Source organism: Hippocampus bargibanti, linkage group LG17 (assembly GCF_051943395.1).
Source record: "Hippocampus bargibanti isolate YZ-2025 linkage group LG17, ASM5194339v1, whole genome shotgun sequence".
Classification (NCBI taxonomy): Eukaryota; Metazoa; Chordata; class Actinopteri; order Syngnathiformes; family Syngnathidae; genus Hippocampus; species Hippocampus bargibanti.
Window position 1 is genome coordinate 8,344,189 of NC_142750.1, and position 21,208 is coordinate 8,365,396.

The window sequence follows — 21,208 nt, forward strand, 5'->3', positions numbered from 1 at the left end:
AGCTCGCCAGAATGGATTTAAATAATTTTAAACAAGTAAGTAGTAAGATAAGTCATTTAAAAGTAATTTAATTGAAAAAAAACTACAAGTGAACAAATAAAAACAATCAGAAAAAATGCACAAGCACAAACACACCAAGATAAATAAAATATTGACTAATAAATACTCATTATTTGACATGAAACTACCATATAGCTATGTGTGTTGGGGGGGGGGGGGTCATCTCATGGAAACCGCTGCCTCAGTTTTGCCTCCCGCTGGTGTCCGAAGAGCATGGCTGCCCGTGCCTCGAAGGCGCCGACCGTCTGCTTGACAACCTCGTCAAAAAAGAAGCAGGCCAGCCGAGAATGAAGCAGCGACTTGAACTCAAAAGACACCTGTAGCGTGAAGGCAGGACCAAGAATGTGAGCTAACTGTTTTTTTCCACTCAAAATGAAAGGCAAAACACTTCCTGGATGTTCATGTCAAGCTATTTTCAGCAGACAAGGACAACAGCTAATCACGTCTAAATTTAGAAACGCTCTTGATCAGGCTTCCCTTGATAAAAACACTCAGTCCAGGGAAGGCCTCTACCAAGGCATAACAATGAAATTATCATATTGATTTTTCATCCATTTTGTGATTTAATAAAAGCAAATCCAAATCTTTTAAAATGAAGAAGCCGGCAAAATGACGTGGCTAAGTGGCGGCCATGTTGGAGAGGTCAACAGTTACTCAAATTCCAAACAATGCAGTCAAATTATTAGGTCATGTGGTGCTTATTTCTGAACCGATTTTGCATTGTCATCAAATGGTGAGTAGTTTTACTTTGTTTGAATGTTGCCGTGACTATCATCCTTGCTGTCAATGCCTTTTTATTGAGCATCTTTATCTTTATTAAGTTCATAGAGTTGCTTGTTCCGTAGCCACAAAGGGGACACAAGCCAGTGTCTTCTTGTGCCAGTCCCAAGCCCGGATAAAAACAGAGGGTTGTGTCAGGAAGGGCATTGGACGTAAAAACTTGGCCAAAACAAACATGCGAATCAAACCTCCGAAGATGGAGGACACTGATTCGCTGTGGCGACCGCTGAAGGGAAACGCCGAAAGGAAAAGAAGAAGAAATACTTACATAGAAATGCACTTTGCAAGAGCCCGGTATGTCTTTGGGTCCCGGTTCAAACCTCCAGATTGTCTCAAGATGGCTGAAGAGGGACCCATTGGTACACAAGGCCTGTTGAACAACATAAGACCCATACCAAGGATGTTTATCAACAGTTATGGAAAATCTTAAAACATCATTTTATCCCAAAATAGTATATCAAGGACAACCGACACCATTTTTTGTTTCCTAACTGACATCAGAAAAACGTTTCATAGCATCTAAAATGCCCCAAACACGCAGGCTGATATCTTTAGTCAAATGCAAAACACCAATAAAAATGAGTTAGTGTCCCAAAACTACTTCAAAATGACCTCGAAAATGGCAAGTTTCAGAAGATACCGCCCCCTTGTTCGTGACGTCACGCCAGGACGCCTTGCCTTGCTCTAAAATCAAAACAATGGCTTCAGATTCCCATTCCCATTCAGTTATGAATATGATTCAAATAGTTCTGAAGAGGAAAGCATTAATGTTTGCAATCGATTAAAAAAGTCCTTCCGGATCAATTCGAGCCGTCAGGACTCCAATGTAGCGTCCCAGAAAATGCACAAGATGGCGCCCAAGCTCCGTTGGAGATGGGCCGATTTGTCTGCTGGCAACATGCAACGATTCACCATTTCGTTATTTGCGTTTTCCTTCTAATTTCGCCATCAACATGAAGTTTCCAGAGCAAACAAAGTACCCAAAATGCATTGTGTGTCGCTTTCTCGGTCAGTGGCGTTCCAGACGTGACGTCACGTCAGTAATCGTCACCAACTCGAAAGCAAGACTTCCTGAATATTCAGCGAGAGTCTGAAAACGTAAAATATAGCTATATGCGGTGGAATCTTTGTAAAAAACGCTCAGTAGAAGTCATTTGAAGTGATTTTGCAAATTATGGACACAACTAGTCCGGAGGCGTTGGTTGTCCTTTAAATAAAATCTGTTTTCAAAAGGAAATGCAATATTTTTGCTACTCACTGTGACTTTGTGCTTGGGTACAACGGTGACGATGGAGGTGTACTGCTCCAACACAGGCGGGAATCCAATCTGCAGCTCGGCTCGGATGTCGCCAGCCTCGCTTCTGATAACGCGAGATCTCTTGCACCAGGGCACAAAGTGGTGGTACTGCTCTACATTGGACACCACATCGAACATTTGCTCCGGCGTGTACCTGGAAATGCAACAATGCTCACAATTAGAGTTCTTAAATATGATGACATCATTTTCAGTCAGTAGGTTTGACTGAAAAATATGTGATTTTTTTTTTTTTTTTAAGTTCATTGCAAAATATTATGAAAAGTTGGCTTTGCAGTCCTGAATCTGTTATTTTTAAAGTGGTCTCAATTCACTCTCCCATTTCCCACTATGCTCCCCCCCACAAACCCCATTGCATGTACTCAAAATCAAATGCCATAAATGATTTTTTTGGGGACATCGCTATACACAAGGCAACTGTGTATAGCGACTTTGAGTCACTCACCCTAAAGTCCGGCTCTCGGCGTATTCGGTTCTGCGGCGAGTGATGGGTGCAGCCAAGTTGATGAAAGTGCGATGGGGTGCGCCGATGGGGAAGGAAGCGTACTGAGGCAAGGTGGTCCTCTTCAACATCAGAAATCCACCAGGGCAAATGTATCTTGACAAAAAAAAAAGAGAATAAATTAATCAAAAGGTAGGTATGTCCCTTTAATGACACTTTTGAGCTTGAGGAAAATGAAAAGGGACGTAATGAGTTTGAGTAAGCATTATATTTTCCACAGGTCAGGATCTATTGGATTGGATCAGATTTGCCTTTAATAGTCTCGCAGTGGAGAAATTTACATTTCACAGCAGCAAATTTATGAAAGGAATGAAAGAAGTAGAAAAACAATGGATGCTCAGGCCACTGGATGAAGTGTCACGGGGCCTTTTTGTCAGACTTCCTGGTTGATTATCTGATGCGGAAATTGACGGGGAAAGTTAATCCAAAATATATCAATTGTGACACCAGTAACGGAACCTCTAACAAACCTTACTAAAGTAGTATGGTATAAAACAGTGTGTTATAATATATATATTTTTAAACAAGTTGTTGTGTAGTAAACAACATCAATCAAAAAATACATCATGATAGTAACAATAAATGACCGAATCTGCGGATATTTCAGTCAAAACTACAATCTCGGTTTATTTTTTGTGTGCTCACCTGCCATTTCCTCGTTTGGAGTTTCCCCGAAAAAACTTGTTTGAATGGATTTCAAGAACATTCAAAAGCGTCCCGATGACCTGTTGAGTTGACTTGTGGAACATTGCCTTTGTTTATCGATGAAAATTAAAAAAACCTAAGTAAATCAAGTTTCCCCCAAAGTGTTTTTGGCCAACGTTCCCATTGCCAACCGGCTGTTTAACAACTCCAGAATGGGACCGCCCATCAATATACAGACGTCATCGTCTCTTGGCCAATCACAGCGCGAGACTGGAAGCTTTTCATATTTTTTTTTTTATTTGAACCCAAATGAATCATTCGATGACGAATAATGACGCGTAGCTTCATGAACACGAGACATCATAAATTTTTTTAAGTACTTTCTGGTTTAAATTAATCTATAATGATAATAATACATTTCATTTATAAGCGCCTTTCAAAACTCTAAAGGTCACAGTATAAGTTTTTCTGTGGGTGAGCAGCGAGAGCCACACGTGCGAGTGTTCACTCAACCCAGAAGTAACTCAAATAGATAGAAAGCTAGCTATCTCGCTAATAGATAGCCAGCTAGATAGCTCTATAGCTAATAGCTAACTAGCTAATAATTATACGTTCTACGCCACAACGAATACGACTAACAATACACAATTATCACAACTGTAAAGATAGCATCACAAAAATACATTACTGTATTGTAGTCACATAAAAAATAACCCAAGTGTAGTAATGTAACTGAATTGTGAAATCAGTCTTCTCACAAGAATCTAGGAGAAAAATATGTATTTATCTATTTTGGAGATTACTTTCATCTTTCAAACCAGAAAATTGTTGATAATCTAAGAAGAATTAATTGAAAAACTGAAAGATTTTTTTAATCAAATATATTTTTGATCAACTGACCAACAGCGTGGGTTGAGAGAAAGCATGACAGGAAGTTGTGTGTGTGCCCGTGATAGAAGTGGACTTTGCTTCAGTTGGGCTGAGCGACACTCAAATATATTTTATCGTGAGGTGTAATAACTACCACATAATCAAATAACTTTCACCTGAAAAAAATAAGAAGTACATTCAAATATTCACCACAACGAAACTGATTTCTATACCTTGTCTAAATGTTACCATTGATTAGTATTTCCAAGAAGAAAAGTAATGTTTAATATGCACTATTGCCTTCGGGGAACCTGCTTTCAGTTTGCACAACAACGGTGAGTCAACTTCATTTCAAAATGCACATTGACAAAATGAACGAAGTGCAGAAGTCACTGCTCATCAGGCGAGAAAATGAGTTTGCTCATGGCGCTGATGTACCGCAGGCCGTCCGGGTGCATCACCTTTAGCTCGGTCAGAGGGGCCACCGCCCCGCTGGTGAAGTACCTGAAGGCTGGGCTGGGTGACTGCATGGCATCCAAAAATACCTGGTAAAAAAAAGTGCTGAGTCACTGTTGATAATATTCAACACATATTTGAAACTCACTTTTTTAAGCTTTGGACACGCTACCTACACAAGAGCCAACAGAGCAAAAGTCTACCTAGATAGACAATGACAGTAATTGTCATTTTTGATTGACAACGCTTTACCTTGACTATGTCCTCTGTGTCCTGCGCTGCGTTCTGGAAGACATAACTGCAATGATGCAAGTATTTCTCATACAAGCCCAACGTATGCGCGTCCACATGCTGCAGGGAAAGATCGCCGAGCTCCGCCTTCTTCAGGTTGACCAGGAAGTTGGTGTTTACAGGGCCACACTCGATCAGGCTGACACTGAATTATAGACGTTCATTAATCAGATTCCTGAGGATGACGTAACAATTCAAGATGTTCTGGAGACTGACTAGATGTTGAAATGTTGGAGGAGAACGGCCAGGCTCTCGCACGCGCCCTCGATGGCGAACTTGCTGGCGCAGTAGAGCACGTTGAAGGGAAGGCCTGTGAGACAAGATAGTGACCGTTTGTTGATTAACCAAATAAGCGATCGGGAACTGTTACACGTTTGCCTAAACGAAGTTTCTGAACTCACTTCAACACAGTTCTTTGACCCAAGAAGCAAGAGGAATAATTTAAGTATGTGCTTCGAATCGCTAAAGGGTTGGAAAAAAAAAACCAGACTAAACAATTCAGGTTGTGATTCCGATTTGCCTGTTCTCACCGTGAAGGCCTCCAATGCTGCCTGTGACCAGGATACGACCATTACGTTGAGCCTTCATCCCAGGCAGGAAGGCCTTAACGGTCTGGATGGTGCCCAGAAGGTTGACTTCCAGAATCTCCTTCATGGAGTCCAGAGAGTGAGCCTCCAGTGGACCCATCAAACCCACACCGGCATTGCAGACTAGAAGAAACAATTAGATGAGTTGCTTCAAACACAAATTTGAGAGGAAAAAAGAAACACAGCTGCGTATAAATAAGGCATTCATAGACAAAACAATAGTCTAACAGCTGTTATTGCCTTGACATCCGGTTCCAAATTCCTCTCCCGTTTTGAACATTGTAGTGTAGCCAAAGAAACAAGAAAGTACCGAGAATGTCCACGCGCTTCTCCGCCACTTTGTCCCTGGCGTCTAAGATAGACTGGCGATCCGTGACGTCCATCTGAAGAACGTCCAGCGTGTCCATGTGCAGACCTTTGACGCTCTCCAGAAGACGTTCTTTCTTGGCCAGGTTCCTCATGGTGGCGTAGACTTGGAAAAACGGGCAAAGATGCATTTTTGTGGAAGTCAGTAACCCAAAAAAAAAACACAAGCGCAGACAGAAAAGCAACCTCTCCATAAGAAGATCAGCACAGAGATATTTAGCCAGATTCCAAGATTCAAACCCAGAACATGAAAACTCCAAGGCATTAACTACTAGCTATCCCTATAATAGCTATAAAGATAAATCGCCATTCACCTTTAAATGTTTGTTGAGGGTCCGAAGCCAACCGGACAGCCAGGCTTAGACCGATGCCGGATGAGCAGCCGGTGATCAACACCACTTTCTTGTCCATGTTGCCAACGTTATGAGAGACAAGTGAAGGTTGTCTTTCCCCATCTATCAGTCCCCCAAGGTCACCTCATCCCCAAACATCTTTCCATTATCTGACACCTGCAGTCCTCCCGTTACATTCCCATGTCCTTGTTGCCGGTTTGTTTTTCATGTGGGGTATGGGAAGTGCAAGACTTTATTTGACAGGGGGGGATTGAAGGGGTATCTTAAAGTCCACAGGGGGGCAGCAGAACATCACGAAAGACTCCACAGTAAAAAGAAATAGGTCGAGTTGATGTGGCCAGGGTAGTGTCACACACAATAATGTGTTTGTTATTTATGCTTATGTTTTTGATACACCATTGAAAAGTTCCATTTCTGAATCAATATTTCCAACCTATCGAAGGCAAAGTTAATTAATTGGGGAAATGTATCACTTTCATCAACCCTGTTCAGTTTCTGGCTGGTTAGAATTGATTCCATCTGACCTGAGAAAATAGCATCGATCCATTGCCATATTCAAACCATCAAACTGTTTTGACTTCTTGACAATAAACAAATATTAATTGTGTTAGATACCGTCAATATCGAAGCGACTCCACATCAATGAGTGGTCAGTCGTCGTTACATGTGCCTTACAGTTCTGAGTTTCTCGATTCAAATCTCAGTTTAAAAATAGACCCAGCAAAATTATCAGCGGGTCAATGTTACGTTATTACTTTTTTTTGCACACAGTTACAAAACAAGAGACTCACATTCATAACATTACCACTTCAAAGAGTTTCACACAATATTCTTGGGGCAATACAGAAGTAGAAAAAGACCTCAAATGCGGCGCGCTCCTTATGTAAGACGGTTCTTTGGGAAGTACAAAGGATTGCACATCCAAACAGTGGATTGTAGTTGACAACAAAAGCGTTTGACTGGTACAAATACACAAGAGGAGCAGTAATTGATTTATGTTATAATAGGTAACACATGCCTTACATGTCTGCTTAGCGAGAGGCGCTAACCAGTTCAAAAGAAAAACAGTCTGCATTCCTTTCATAGCTGTTCGGTTTCACTAAATGATTTAGGGAAACTAAGGTGTCATTGACTTGTTTATCTGATGATCCTAAATTTAGGGCGTCACATATTGAGTCTTGAGTGGCTTTTATTTCTCTTAACTTCATCTAGCATTGGCACTCCACACACATCATGTGATGCTACTTCTTTCAACCGCTTTCTGGCCTTTTTACAAGTGGAAAAAGCAAATTCCAACATTCATTTTTAACCTCCATATGACTGCAGTGAAACCTAAACCATAGAATATTGAAGCACGCTCCCAGAATTGAATTTCATAATACATGTTGTTAATTAAATCCCCACGACTCGGTAAGGGCCTGGAAATATACTATAAACACATTCTGGAGAAGCATTAAAACTTTTCAGCTCCAGGGAAGTCATTCAGGAACTGTTTGTAAGGAATGTAAGTCATCCGGTTGGGTTTAAAACAGAAACATTCGGAGTATTGCGAGAGTGACTTATGCATACCGACATCTACCCAGTGTCAAGCCATGCGCGGCGCCTCTGGTAGCTGCCGGGTCACATTGGAAATACTATTTAAAGGCCGACAAATGAAGTGAGCGCGTGGTGCGGCGGATACAATGTGAGGTTTGTAGTACTATGAAAGTACTTCTCAGTGGGAAGTCGAGACAGGATGTCCAAGTGAAATGTCCAATTTAAAGAGATGAAGAGGTGTTAAGTTAATGTGGTTATAGGGATGATAGTAAATGTCACCATTATGAGGCGTAATCAGATTTCAAGTGCGCTCAATTCCTTGACGCAACTAATGTCTTGTCAAAAACTAAATAAATAAATGAATAATTTAAGTTCCGTCTCCGTCAGAGTGGACACTGACAAAGGCGGAAATGTATGCCGAAACATGTCAGGCACTTGAACACCTACAATACACTGTCTGTAAGAAAAGAATCTGGTTATAATTAGATATCAATTAGACAGGATGAACTGAGTACAACTAAATAAATGAATAACAAGCAAGGACATCTTCATCAAATGAAATTTGAAAGCTGTTAACTCATTCACTGCCATTCACGAATTTATTCGGGAATTGAAAATATGACGTAGACCGCCATTCACGAATTTGTTCGGGTTTTTTTTTTTTTTTTGTTTGGGTGCCGATAAAGCGCTGGCCATGGTCTCCCACCACCAAGAGGCAGAATTTACCATGTTTCTATGTTCGCGCTTTGTTCCAGCTTCAGCTTCAGAATATTTGAAGGTGCCCTGGGGATAAGGGTGTCCTTTTTCTGTGTGTTTGGAGGTATAGTTGAATAGTTGAAATCAATTTCTGCTACAAGGTTCAAGTGTCAAATATACGAAAGCAGAAGACGACCAGGAAAGGGGGAAAGATGTCCTTTTTCAAGAGTACATTCAGGAGGAGACAACTGTCACCATATTCATTGCCAGTCCCGAATTTATTTGGGAAATGAAAAGTGTGACGTTGAGCGCCAGTCCCGAATTTGCTCTGTTTTTTTTTTTTCATGCGGGGGGTGCAGATAAAGCGCCAGTCAGACCTCTGGCAATATTTTTTTCCTTTCCATGAGGGGACAGCATTTGTCTTTTGTCCATGTTCGCCCTTTGTTCCACCTTCAGCTGTTGTTAAAGCACTATATAAACCAATATGTATATATTGCATTGTATTTTCAGCCGTCCTCATTTCAAGCTCATCTAACTCCAAACCCATATAATTTATGAATTAACTCATTTTTTTTCTAATGAAAGAAGAGAGTTTAAAGATTCTTACGCAGCAATGAATCTTTATGAAGTCCTAAAACTCAATATTCTATGGGTCCCGGAATTCGATTGACAATGACAAAAATCCTGGCACTGGAGTGGACACATTTTTGCACATGTCTGGCAGTGAATGACTTAAGTCACAGGTCACCTGTGTCAATCAGAATTCGTATTTATCATGAGTTTATGAGGCAGAGTTTATGACCTTGTCTCGCCTTACGTCGCAACTCCCTGTTCATCACGTGCTTTTCCTAACAGAAATTCTGCAAATCCTGGAATCTATTCACATTTTTTAAACAGTTTTAACTCTGTATTTTTAGATCTATCCCTCCAGGGAATCTTCTTTTTGACGACTGTACGCATAAGCCACCAAAGTTCCCTGCGGCTCCTGAGCTTCATTACCAAAACATCCAGTCAAAGACCTTGAGTTGCCCCTCCGTGAGATGTCAATGGTAAAAATCCAAAACGGCTGCAATACTGCAAAAGGCATTAACAAGATATGCTCCTGTGAGGATCATTTCATATACCTGAGATGGTCTTCCGCACACGAGCATGGGGCATGTTTCATGAAGAAAATTGACTGAGGAGTCAAAAGTTCAATGGCAGGATCGCATTGGGCTTTGTTGCTTCCTGCTATAATCATCACTGGATGAAACAGGAGACGACTTGTGGAAAGTCTGAATGGACGCTGAACACACAGAAAGTTCACGGTCAGCACCTTTTTTGGCTTCAAATCTCAAAAATCAGATTTCCTGAAACCGTTTTATTCCCAAAATGTTGACCCTTCTGGCCCAAACGGGTTCACAAATTCTGATTTCCTTACATCTTCCCAGGCATTTGGATATGTGGGTCAACATTTGAAGTTAAGGTGTTATATCGTGGTCTGGACGTCATCTGGAACCCTCAGGGGCGCTTCCTTAACCCACCGCATTCTGCATTCCACAGAACCAGTTTGTTTATAAATCCTACAAGCCCCGGGAAATAGCAGAATACATGCACAACACGGGAAGCATGCATGCTCTTTTGTCTTTTACATGAATACTCAAAAGTATTTCCCATTCCTGCTCCAGTAACCGGCCTTTGTGGTGCTAATGCTGATTTAGTTTCAAGGGGATCTGTTTTTTTACTTAAATACAAACAAATCAAGGAACCAACATAGGTAGCATTAACCCTAGGGTGTTAAAATCATGTTTTTGCCGCGGGCAATATTGTAGTTATGGTTTCTTCTTGGGGACCGTTATGAATTTGGAGAAGCCATTACACAATGTTTAATCCCCACCACATCTTACATATAGAGCGCACAACAAATTAATGAATATGTGGTTTTCAATTTTGGAGTGAAAAAACATGACTTATTGTGGTTTACATGTTACAATTTGAAATTTTAGTTCGGACTTTAGCAACCATCATGGAATTTCACAAGTTTCATTTGCTTTTGTGGGCCAAATAAAATGATGTGGTGGACCAGATTTGGCCCGCGGGCCTTGATTTTGACACATAAGCATTAACCCTTTCAGGGACAAGTGGTCAGGACAGTGGAGCAGATTATCTTCTTATCAGGTTACAGGTTATCATTCATTATAACTGGGTGAGTAACAAGAAAGCATCTTCTCCGAATCTTGTTTTGAATCTAAAGCAAGGCAAGATGTCTTTGTGTGACGTCACAAACAAGGGGGCGGGACCTTCTGAAACTGGCCATTTCCGGTGTCATTTTGAAGTCGTTTTTGGACACTTTAAGTCATTTTTATTGGTGTTTTTCATTTGACTAAAAATATCAGAATGCGTGTTTTGGGTATTTTAGATGCTATAAAACGTTTTTCTGATGTCAGTTAGGAAACAAAAAATGGTGTCGGTTGTCCCTTAAGCAGTTTGCCAAAAAAAGAGAAGCTGGACTGTTTTTCATTGGGAACTTATCAAATCTTTGCCATTTTGTGTCTTTGTTGTTTTTTTCTACGCTCTAGTCTCCCACCACCCATTAAGATAGTCTTTCACACTGTACATTCTTGTCCTGTTGCTCATGTTCAATTAGCCTGACTCCACTGATCTCCTCGGACGGTTGCCGGGTTACTGTCTTGTTTACAGCCGGCCTAACGAATACTTGCGTATGCAGACGCAGTATGCCCCTGAAAACAAGCCGGCATTTGGCACCATTTTTCGTTCACATGTTTTTGAATCTATTTCCAGATGTGCAAAGACTCATCCTACTTCTCGCTGGCACTGTAAAACCGACTTAAGTTAATGACAGGCTCACTAAAGGAGGTCAATGCTGACAAGGTGATCACTTGAATTGAGTCGAATGAGTCTCTTGTCTTTATACCCTTATACTTTCACGATGGCGCCTGGCTTGATGTTTGGTCAAATTGAGTTTATTTTAATATGCAGCCCATCATCATAAAATATTCTTTAACTCATTCACTGCCAGACGATGTGCAAAAAATGTTCCCACTCCAGTGCCAGGGTTTTTGTCATTTTCACTCAAATTGCAGGATCCACAGAATATTCAGTTACAGGACTACATAATCATTCAATGCAGCGTAAGAAACCTTCGACTCTCTTCTTTCATCAGAAAAAAAGAGTTAATTCCCAAGTCATATGAGTCTGGAGTTATCAGAGCTTGAATCGGGGGCGGCTGTACAAAAGGCAAATGCTTCCTCCTCGTGGAAGGGAAAAAACATTGCAATAGGTCTGACCAATGCTTAATCGGCACCCCCCGCAAGAAAAAAAACTAAATCCGAAAACTCATTATTCTTTCATAATTTTGCTGCTGTGAAATGTAAATTTCTCCACTGCGAGACTAATAAAGGCAAATCCAATCCAATCCATCCAATCCAAAACATTTGGGAATGGCGCTCCACGTCATGCTTTCCAATTCCCGAAAAAATTCGGGAATGGTAGTGAGTTAAGAAATTCACAAACATTTGACATCCTTTGGTCTAATACCCCATCTTGCCAAGGAAAGGGAAGTGTTTGGAAAACAAGCCAAAATCCAGATGTCATCAGCTTTTTTTTTTTTTTGGGGGGGGGGGGTTGATTCAGAACATACTGTTATCGAGCTCAATGTTCCTACAAACAAACAAAGTTTTGAATGATTAAAACACACCCCTATGTGTTTTATTAAGGCTAATCTTTGTACACAACGTATAATATCTGGAGGCGGCTATTAAAAACGATTGCTTTTCGACAACAGCAATCCATTTTTTTTTCATTCACACGTCATTATTCGTTATGCAAGATGCTCCAAAAATTCCTTATAAATACTTGTTATTTTATGAACCAGTGGGGAGGGGAGTACACATGACAATACTGTGAACGGAATCCACTTCCTCCATGCCTCGGCTGTACTTTCATTCCTACGCTTTCAATTCACCCTAAGCGGAGAACACAATGACAGAGCGGCTTTTATTCTTCTCTGACACCACGGATGCATTGAGATCATATTCCGATAAAGTTCTTTGTCACCTGCTCCGGACCACTACATCGGAGAGTCCCACGCTCTCACGGTCCACAGGCTAATCCTTGTCATTACCTCGACTGAATAGTTGTCTCGCACTCCGCCCGAAGAGAAATGTTACCTGTCTTCATTGCTGGCGCATTCCCAGTGCTTGACATAATATTTGTTTTGTTTTTTTTGTGACACAGTTGTTATTGGCACATCGATTGGGAACCGTTGAATTGCGACAGTCAACTTTCACGCTTTCATTACTCCCTCCGCTACTGTCATATTTTGTTGTAAAACAAGTCAAAATTTTCAAATTGGATTACACTATTGGAAGCACGACACCACAAGAGGACTTGTATCAATAACAATGAGCCAAGACAGAATGAAAGAAAGGATGGATGTAAAAAGAAAATAATAATATTTATAAATGATACAAGATGAGACACACCTGCGCTAGACACGAGTCGCCTGAAGGAGCTGATTGGTAGAAACAGTCAATCCGGTTGACTGGAGCAGGTGGAAATGAGAACCAAACGAGCCATACAAACCCTGAAATAAAAGAATGGATTTACGATAAAAAAGAATAATAAGGCAGTCGAGCATTTTTCGTCAGCCTGTTACCCAACACAGTGGTCATGAACGACAAAAAAAGTAAAAACATCCATCCATCTATCCATCTTCTGCCACTTATCCGGGGTCGGTTCGCAGAGGCAGCAGCTTCAGTAGGGAAGCACAGACTTCCCTCTCCCTAGCCACTTCTTCCAGCTCGTCCTGGCGGAGCCTGAGGCGTTCTCAGGCCAGCTGGGAGACATAGTCTCTCCAGCGTGTCCTGAGTTGTCCCCGGGGCCTTTGCCAGTGGGGCATGCCAGGAACACCTCACCAGGGAGGCGCCCAGGAGGAATCCTAATCACATGTCCAAGCCACCTCATTTGGCTCCTCTGTATGTGGAGGAGAAGCGGCTCGACTCTGAAAAATCTCCACATTTATTTGTAGCTGCTAAACAAATAAGTCTTGTCCTGACAAATGTTTTCAATTGGTGTTAGAGTAGATAAATACATCTCTTGTAATTCATTTCTATTGTTGTCACGTTGCTCAAAAATTATGTCAAACAGTAGTTTCAGACCTCTGTGTCGCACAATAGTTGGAGAGCTTGATTATTATGTAAGTCGGCTCAATTACACAACCTTATCCCGCACGCTATCGAATGGAAGATGCATTCAAATCATTCCCAAGGACCCGTCTTATCACCTTTTCACGCAACTTCCTCATTAAAGGCTCGCCTAGGGCCCACATATATGTTGTTCACACACACACGACTTCTTATTCTGTCACGTCAGTGCCCGCCTTGTTATTTTATTTTATTGCCTGTGAGATGGATGACAACGTTATGTCGCCTTCGTCCTCTTTCGGGCCAAATATTTCGACCCTTCTATCTAGGAGAGTTATTGGAATTTGCGCTGACGTTGGTTCTCGTAAGTCAAAGGAGGTCACGGTGACTTCTTGAACATCACTGGTGGGAAACAGTGGGGGGAAAAAATAATGATCCCTCTTGGGATTATAAATCCAACAAGCAAATGTTTTGAAGAAATCACAGGGAATGGCGATCTGGGGTGACCTGTCAATTAATCAAACGTGCTGAGAATTACATAAACCCTTCTCAGCGTATAATTTAAGTTCATCTGGCAGACGCCGCTAAGCGTTGCATATGGGGCCATGATGAATGCCGCGAGGTGATTTATGATGAGTTCACAGAATGCAAAATACATTCCGAAAAGTTTGCGTGCATGGCAAATTTTTCAGAGCAGATCATGTCATCGTATGTCAGTCGGTTATATAACGAGCAGCAGGCCATGGGTCTTTCCATTTCAAACTGATAGGGTATTTGTTTCACCCGTGGAAAATTGGAAAATGTCAATTCTGGCAAGACGGAAGACAGAACGATAGTCAACTCCAATACATAACGTCAAAAAAAACCAAAACAAAACGCCATTTTCTATTTTTTTCCCAGTTTTTCATTTCCCCAATATTGGATTGCAATCATGGGATGTCGTCGAATGAAAATAGCTTCATCTCTGTGAAGTGCACGCCTCTGATACTAATTTTAGTATTGATTAATCATTTCTAATTGTGTGAAGTTTTTGAGACTAGTAAAGGAATTGCCATGTTAATCGTGCAGGCATAAAATTGGACAGAATTGTTTGTACGAATGGTTAGTGCCTCACAGTTGTAGGGTTCGATTCAAGCTACGGCCTACTGCCCAAAGACACCTGGGAAAGGCTCCAGCATGACCTATGACCCATGTCAGGATAAATGGATGACAAAATGGATGGATGGATGGATGGATGGATGGATGGATGTTAGTGCCCCAACCCTAAAAAAATCATGAAAATCAACCCAAGACATTGGTTTTTAAATTGTGGTAAAAGACAATTCTGATCAAAAATCAAAACACAGCTAGAAAAGTTGTTCAACCACAGTGTATCCTCTGATTCTCATCACAGGTGTTAGTCTGGCTATTTAAACGGGGCCAAGTCGTCACTGTGGTGTTTGGTGACGTGGTCCGGAAAGACACTAGACTAAAACATTGAGCTGCATTGCCCAAATACTTTTGTCCATATAATACAAGTCTTCCCAGACGGAAAGACCATTGCCTTCTCTCACTCTCTCCTCAAGTTTAGCATAAAAGTGGCAGCGGATTCCATCCATCATTGCCCTTTTGCGTCAGCAGGGAGTATTCCTTGAGATTCATCATATGGGCGCCACATTCTTGGCATGCCCGAACTTCGCCGCAGCGACGCTCACGAGACCTAATAATCAAACAGCTGTTGACCGCCGACGCTCTCGTTTCCTGTGAGAAAGTTCCTCACTGAGCAGACTGACCATCAAAAAGAAAGGGGCTCTTGTCTTTAAAAAAAAAAGGCTTGGACATGAATGAAGAAGCGATGAAGTCTGTCCTATTTTCACTGTATCAGGACTGATGATGATGATTGATTATTATTGATGATTGATGATGATGATGATGATGATGATGATGATGATGATGATGATGATGATGATGATGATGATGAACAGATGGGGTAGAGTTCTGAACATCGCAAGGCATAGTTTCAGCTCTGGGGCTTTACGAAGCCCCACTCCTGGTTAGACCATCGTGATAGAAGGCAGTTCTCGATCCTACTCAATCTGAATCCCTGCCAGAGTGTTTTATATTCCCATTCAAGTCGTGACAAGGAGCCCCAGAGTCCCCATTTAACATTGACAGTATCTTTTATTGGATTTGTCCTCAGTTTCATCTTTATGGGAAACGGTACGGAGGAATGTAAATGTATTGCAAGAAGGAATTTGGCCCAAACCGTTTGCAATGAATGGAAGAACCCAGGAAAGGTTAATAGGTGCCCTTTGGGTTCGTTGTCTATTACGTAACTTGACTAAGTGCCTCGTTCAATACGAAAGACACTGAACGAGGAAGGCGTGAAAGACTGTCAGCTGACATGAGTTATAAGTCGTGGCTGTGCAAAGACACAGATTCTCTATAGCAAGCTGTCTGAGAGGTTTTGTTGGTCGCAAAGCGAATGGCGTTGATGTACTTTGTGGATTGAATGAGAAGGCTCAATGGCTGTTATCAGATCAACAATTGCACCAGATAAGATTTGCTGCACGACTTTGGGACTAGACCGATGTCACACAGCTTGCAAAAGGATTTTATCCTCTGTTCAATGTATGGGTCACATATTCATTTGCATGAGAGTTAAAAAAATGTCTGACTGGGCCGCCATGTGCGATCTGATAATTTGTGCGCAACCACCGCACAAAAATGACTCGTTGAAGTGTGAGGCTGGCTTTCATTTGGAGTTTTCCTAAGACTTGTGAAATGTCAGCCAAATCCAATTGAATAATACACTGAATCATACTTCAAATATGAAAATGCCGTGCTTACTGTCTATTTTTTTGTCCCGGTTATCCTCATTCGGGTCATGGATGTGTGGGGTCCAAGAAACTGACTATGCTTCCAAATTCATTTCACAAATAAGATTCTTGATGAAGTAACTGGTGAATGGACGTTGCCCGTCTCTATTTTATCATTTAGCACAGTGTCTATCAAAAACAAACAAACAAACAAACAAAATACGTGTCTGCAGTTTAGAATTCAATTTTGGTTATGAGAAAATGACCTGGTGATGGATCCTGTGCCAATTCGATATCACGCAAGATCTCATGGGATACTTTGTCCTTTTGGTACTCCATATTCCAAACGCATTGTCAGTTTTTATCCAAGTGTTTTGTTTTTGATTTTGTTGCATGAAATTATCTCCTTCGGTGATGTCATCTGTAAACACACAAAACATCTGTTCAAGCTTGAAACTATTGACAACCATGTATTGACTGGAGTGTAACTGATGCGGCAACAAAAGGAGGATTCGCACCACTGCCTGAACTATGACCTCCCTTCCCCTCCTCTGCTTGAGACCGCACGTGGAAGCACAAAGGGCCAAAAAACGGGGGCGCAAGCTGTCACCTTGCATTGAATGATTGCCATCGCGCATTATGCACAACAGCAATGCTAGTATGTCACGCTGTCACATTTTCGATCGATCTTGTTTCTTAGCTCCTGCCGATTCAATATTATTCCAAGCTGATGTTGACTCTGCAGTCACTTTAATGTTGTTGATCGTTATTTATCCTTGCCAATCATTTTCATCTTTGGGAGTGTTTTTGAGCTGGCAGCATTGTGGTTAGCATGAGGGTTCTTTCTAAAATGATGCATGTCTGTCTGATTGAAGGCTCAGTGACAATTAGAGGAAAATGATTTTCAGCATGTGTCACTCTGTGGTGGGCAATACACTGAATGGGTATTTTTTTGTGGGTCTCGTATTGAGATTTTTGGTTTGGGCATTACTGCGTGGAGTTGACATCTATCGACCTGTGTTCGTTTTCACCGTTTTATCCCGGCACTCCAAAAGACTGATCAAGCAACCCTGTGTCACACCTCAGCGGGCCGTCATCCAGCCCAAGGTGACCTCTGAACCCTGCCATGTGGCATCTGGAGCACTTGCTGCAGCAAGAGGGCCGCGGAAGCCGACATCTTCAATAGATGCTCATCCACAAAGCAAATCAGACTTGTGTGTACACCATATACATACTGTACAATTTACATTTGTGAAAGCTTCAGCCAGAGGCGGTATCTTTCTGTCACCTCGTGCCGAGATGTGCGAGAACATCACTATGCCGTGAGCTCACGCGGAATGCCTCTACGTCCCTCTGGGTGTGTTCGGATGTGTATGTATCCAAGTGACGGGGCGCGGAGCGGACACGTGAGGAGGGGTAGCTAGTTAGTATTGCATTTTCCATGAGATCCTATCGCCAGTTTTCCATTTTCACAATGACAACTCACGCCATCACGAGGCTCATATTGCAGTTTGATTTTCATTGCAGTTAGATTTTGTATCCCCACGCCCCCCAAAAAATAAAATTGGCACAATTACTTTTACACATTTATGTTAAATGACACATTAGTCTTGAAATAAAAAGATGAATTAAGTCTTAATTAAAACTCGATAGTTAGATAGATAGATAAATATACAGATGGCTATATAGGTAGATAGCTAGATAGCTAGATACAATAGCTAGATACGCTAGATAGATATTGATCATTTTTCAAAAAAAAATAGTAAAAATAGACTATTCAACTGTGTCTTTGCAACTGCCATGCAATTGATTGCTTGGCACAAGCTTTACTTTTTGTTTGGAATTCTTTTTGATTTCTTCGGAAACAAGTTTATCTTGTATTGCAACGATATTGGAAAAAAGACAATTTTGTAAAGCAAAGCAGGCGTTGGTTTTGGCTTTGCAAAAGTGCTTCCAATGAACATTTCATGCTCATTGGGACTTAAACGGATTAAAGTTTGAGGTTTCACAGCATGATGTGGCTTATTTCTTCCATTTCAACAGAATTTCTTCAACTACTGTAAGGGGAAATTTTGCGTCAGACAACCACTGTCCTCTATGATTTAAAGAATCCTGATAGATAGCAAAATGAAATGTTTGTGTATCGTAATAAAGGGGCTCGACAACATAATGAAACTACATTTGATAGCTTCTTCATCGTCGTCTTAACTTTTTTGATGTTTCCTTTGCTGTGTGTTTCAGGTCCAAACACTCCCACCTCCCCACTGCCGCCGGCTCAATAAATGTTTTCCATTTTTCTCCTGAGTCAGACATTCCAAATGGATCCGTTTCCCCATTTCCTGCCGCTTTCTTTCGATCTATCTTCTTCTCCACTGTGACTTCTTCTGTCCTCGTGGCTTCTTGCTTAGTCATGTTTATTTTTATTAACTTGGCGTGACCCCCATCACATACACACCTCCCCTCGCATTCTCTGTGCTTTTACCTTCTTGTACGTGCTTATCCCGCCAAAGTCTGTCACATTTGACTGAATCAGACACAACTGAGACAACGACGACGGCGGCAGCCTTGTTGTGATGCCAGGCCATTCCACTGGGACGAGCTCTTGACAGACAGCGGCGCGTGTAGCGACGCTGTCTCACCAGATTGATTTTCCATCTGCTGTGTGGGATAGCGTTTTGTCTCTTGTTGAATTCCAAAGGTTATTGTTCATGCTAACTGAGATTGTACCACGTAAACATGTTAAGCGAGAGGTCAATGCGAGGAAATGGAGGCAGGACTGACATTTGTTTGCCTTACAATTCAATTTCTCATTCGTAAAATGTCACTGAAAAGTCATTCAATCACCATTCCAAAAAGAAACACCAAGCTCGACTCCAACTAAGGTCGACCACATGTCCAAAATCTGTCCATTAAGAAGAACACGGAATACAAACTGCGTCTTTATATCCAAAGTATGTTTACAAAATGCCCATTCACAAATCTTCCATTCACACCAATTTCAATTTAGATACTTCAACCAAGGTAACATTCATTGTTTTGCTGAGATTGGAACGAACTGCGAGCGGTGCTGCAAAATTTGAGAAACTTTCATCAAAAAAACGCCACACAATATTTCTCTTTTTGGGTCACTTCCAGGTAAAATAATTGATGTGCCATTGTTGACGTTAATTCTGAACATGAGCACACAAAAATCATCCAAATAATCCTTATACCTGCAGTATTTCTGGTTTCTCTTTGTCCTAACATGCAAAGCCGAGTGAAGCGGGTGCTTGTCGTGCATTCCTGTGGTTTGAATGCAGCGAAACGTTTCTGTGCCTGCAAAATCGCCCACTCGCTCATTCGAGAATCACGCCCTTCCTGCAACGGCATACTTGATACGCACTTACCACCTTGAATGCGTATCAAAGCTGAAGTCAGGACTCGTGCGTCTGAATTATGGAGTAGTTGTAAATTTGAAATATTCTTTAGGAACGTGTGGACTTTGGCTATATTGTTGAGAACAAAAACCAAATCTAGTTCTATTCATCATTAAGAATAAGACTAAGGTCATTTAAGAGACTTTATTTTTGGTCTGTATAGTGTCTCTTTGCACTTTTTCACAACCCTGCGGAACAGTATCCCATTAGAATCATTGTAGCTCCAGCTCTGTCCTCACTTTAACCACTGTCTGCTTGATACTTTGCACATTGTCTCACCGTTATTCCACTAAGGGATTAGATTAGATTAGATTAGATTAGATTAGATTAGATTAGATTAGATTAGATTAGATTAGAATAGAGTAGATTATCATTTATTAGTCTCTTCCATACTTATTTGTCGTGTCTTTTTTATGATGATACTAGTGTGGCGTATTCTACCGGAGACAAATTCCTTGTGTGTTCTACATACTTGGCTAATAAAGACGATGATGATTCTGATTCTGATTCCGGAAAATAGTCATGAGTGAGTGCCAAGTAAATATTTTAAGAAACAGTTTACGTTACAAATAGAATGGTTGACATTAAAAATAAAAATAAACATAAATTTAAATAAAGAAACAAATAAATAAATAAATAAATAAATAAATAAATAGTAACCACGAGAAAAAAATACAGATTCTGTCCATAGTATCTGCAAAATAAAAAGAATCAATGTATTTAGCAAGATGATAAACTTCATTTGATTAAAAATGATGTGTCAGGCCGGATCTGGCCCCAGGCCTCAAGTTTTAGATGTGCCTTAGTACAATAATACCCCAATTGCCAATCGCTTGCAGCTAGCACACTAAGACTCTGACTAAACATTCCACAGACAAACGTCACGTTTTAATAAGGCTACTCTGACTTGAAATCCAATTTTAAAGCCACACATCACGCTCCTCTTAGGGGGTCTCCACATCACAAAATATCTTATTTATCTGCCATTTATAGATGTCTTGTTTTGGTCAAAAGGAATTAGGAACTTCACTTTAATAGCATTTGGGCGTCAGCAGTGCACGTCAAACGACTACTAGAAGTTTGGGAACGCGACTAAGCCTTCCCATGCTGTCATTGTTAGAGTCAATGTGGCATCACAGGGGGCCCACGGTGGGGGGGGGGGGGGGGAAAGTAAGGAGTGTTTAAGATGTGGGTGGCGTGTTTAAGTGACCTAAATCAAACCACACTGTACTGTTTCTTTTTATGAGGTGAGAGACCTTCACAGCCCCTTTCAGACAGCTTTGCATTTAGATGACACCAGTGTGTGACCTCACCGTACTCAATCAACTTCTTAAAAAGGTGGACACACACACGCACACACAAACACACAGTGGTTTACAAATTAAGAGTCACA

General features: G+C 41.2%; 2 protein-coding genes across 11 annotated transcripts in view; both read right to left on the reverse strand.

Moving 5' to 3' along the window:
• Positions 1-60: 60 nt before the first annotated feature.
• LOC148885532 (coenzyme Q-binding protein COQ10 homolog, mitochondrial-like) lies at positions 61-3,509 on the reverse strand. Its single transcript, XM_089018946.1, has 5 exons — positions 3,303-3,509; positions 2,601-2,753; positions 2,099-2,291; positions 1,109-1,210; positions 61-377 (listed from the first exon to the last, which is right to left on the reverse strand). The coding sequence occupies exons 1-5, from the start codon at positions 3,404-3,406 to the stop codon at positions 225-227; spliced, it is 705 nt and encodes a 234-aa protein (XP_088875072.1). The 5' UTR covers positions 3,407-3,509; the 3' UTR covers positions 61-224.
• A 110-nt stretch (positions 3,510-3,619) lies between these two features.
• hsd17b1 (hydroxysteroid (17-beta) dehydrogenase 1) overlaps positions 3,620-21,208 on the reverse strand; it is a 31,635-nt gene continuing 14,046 nt past the window's right edge. For 2 of the 10 annotated variants that reach the window (XM_089018373.1, XM_089018374.1), the window contains 8 exons: positions 16,666-16,820; positions 12,942-13,042; positions 9,582-9,742; positions 5,817-5,978; positions 5,450-5,629; positions 5,136-5,229; positions 4,881-5,064; positions 3,621-4,717 (listed from right to left, as the gene is read on the reverse strand). In XM_089018373.1, the coding sequence (XP_088874499.1) occupies positions 4,562-4,717; positions 4,881-5,064; positions 5,136-5,229; positions 5,450-5,629; positions 5,817-5,978; positions 9,582-9,615 (810 nt within the window). In that variant the 5' untranslated portion in view covers positions 9,616-9,742; positions 12,942-13,042; positions 16,666-16,820 and the 3' untranslated portion in view covers positions 3,621-4,561. Of the gene's footprint in view, positions 4,718-4,880; positions 5,065-5,135; positions 5,230-5,449; positions 5,630-5,816; positions 5,979-6,186; positions 8,439-9,581; positions 9,743-12,941; positions 13,043-13,114; positions 13,271-16,665; positions 16,821-21,208 lie in introns of those variants that run through there. The other 8 variants (XM_089018376.1, XM_089018375.1, XM_089018377.1 and 5 more) reach the window with 8 other exon arrangements.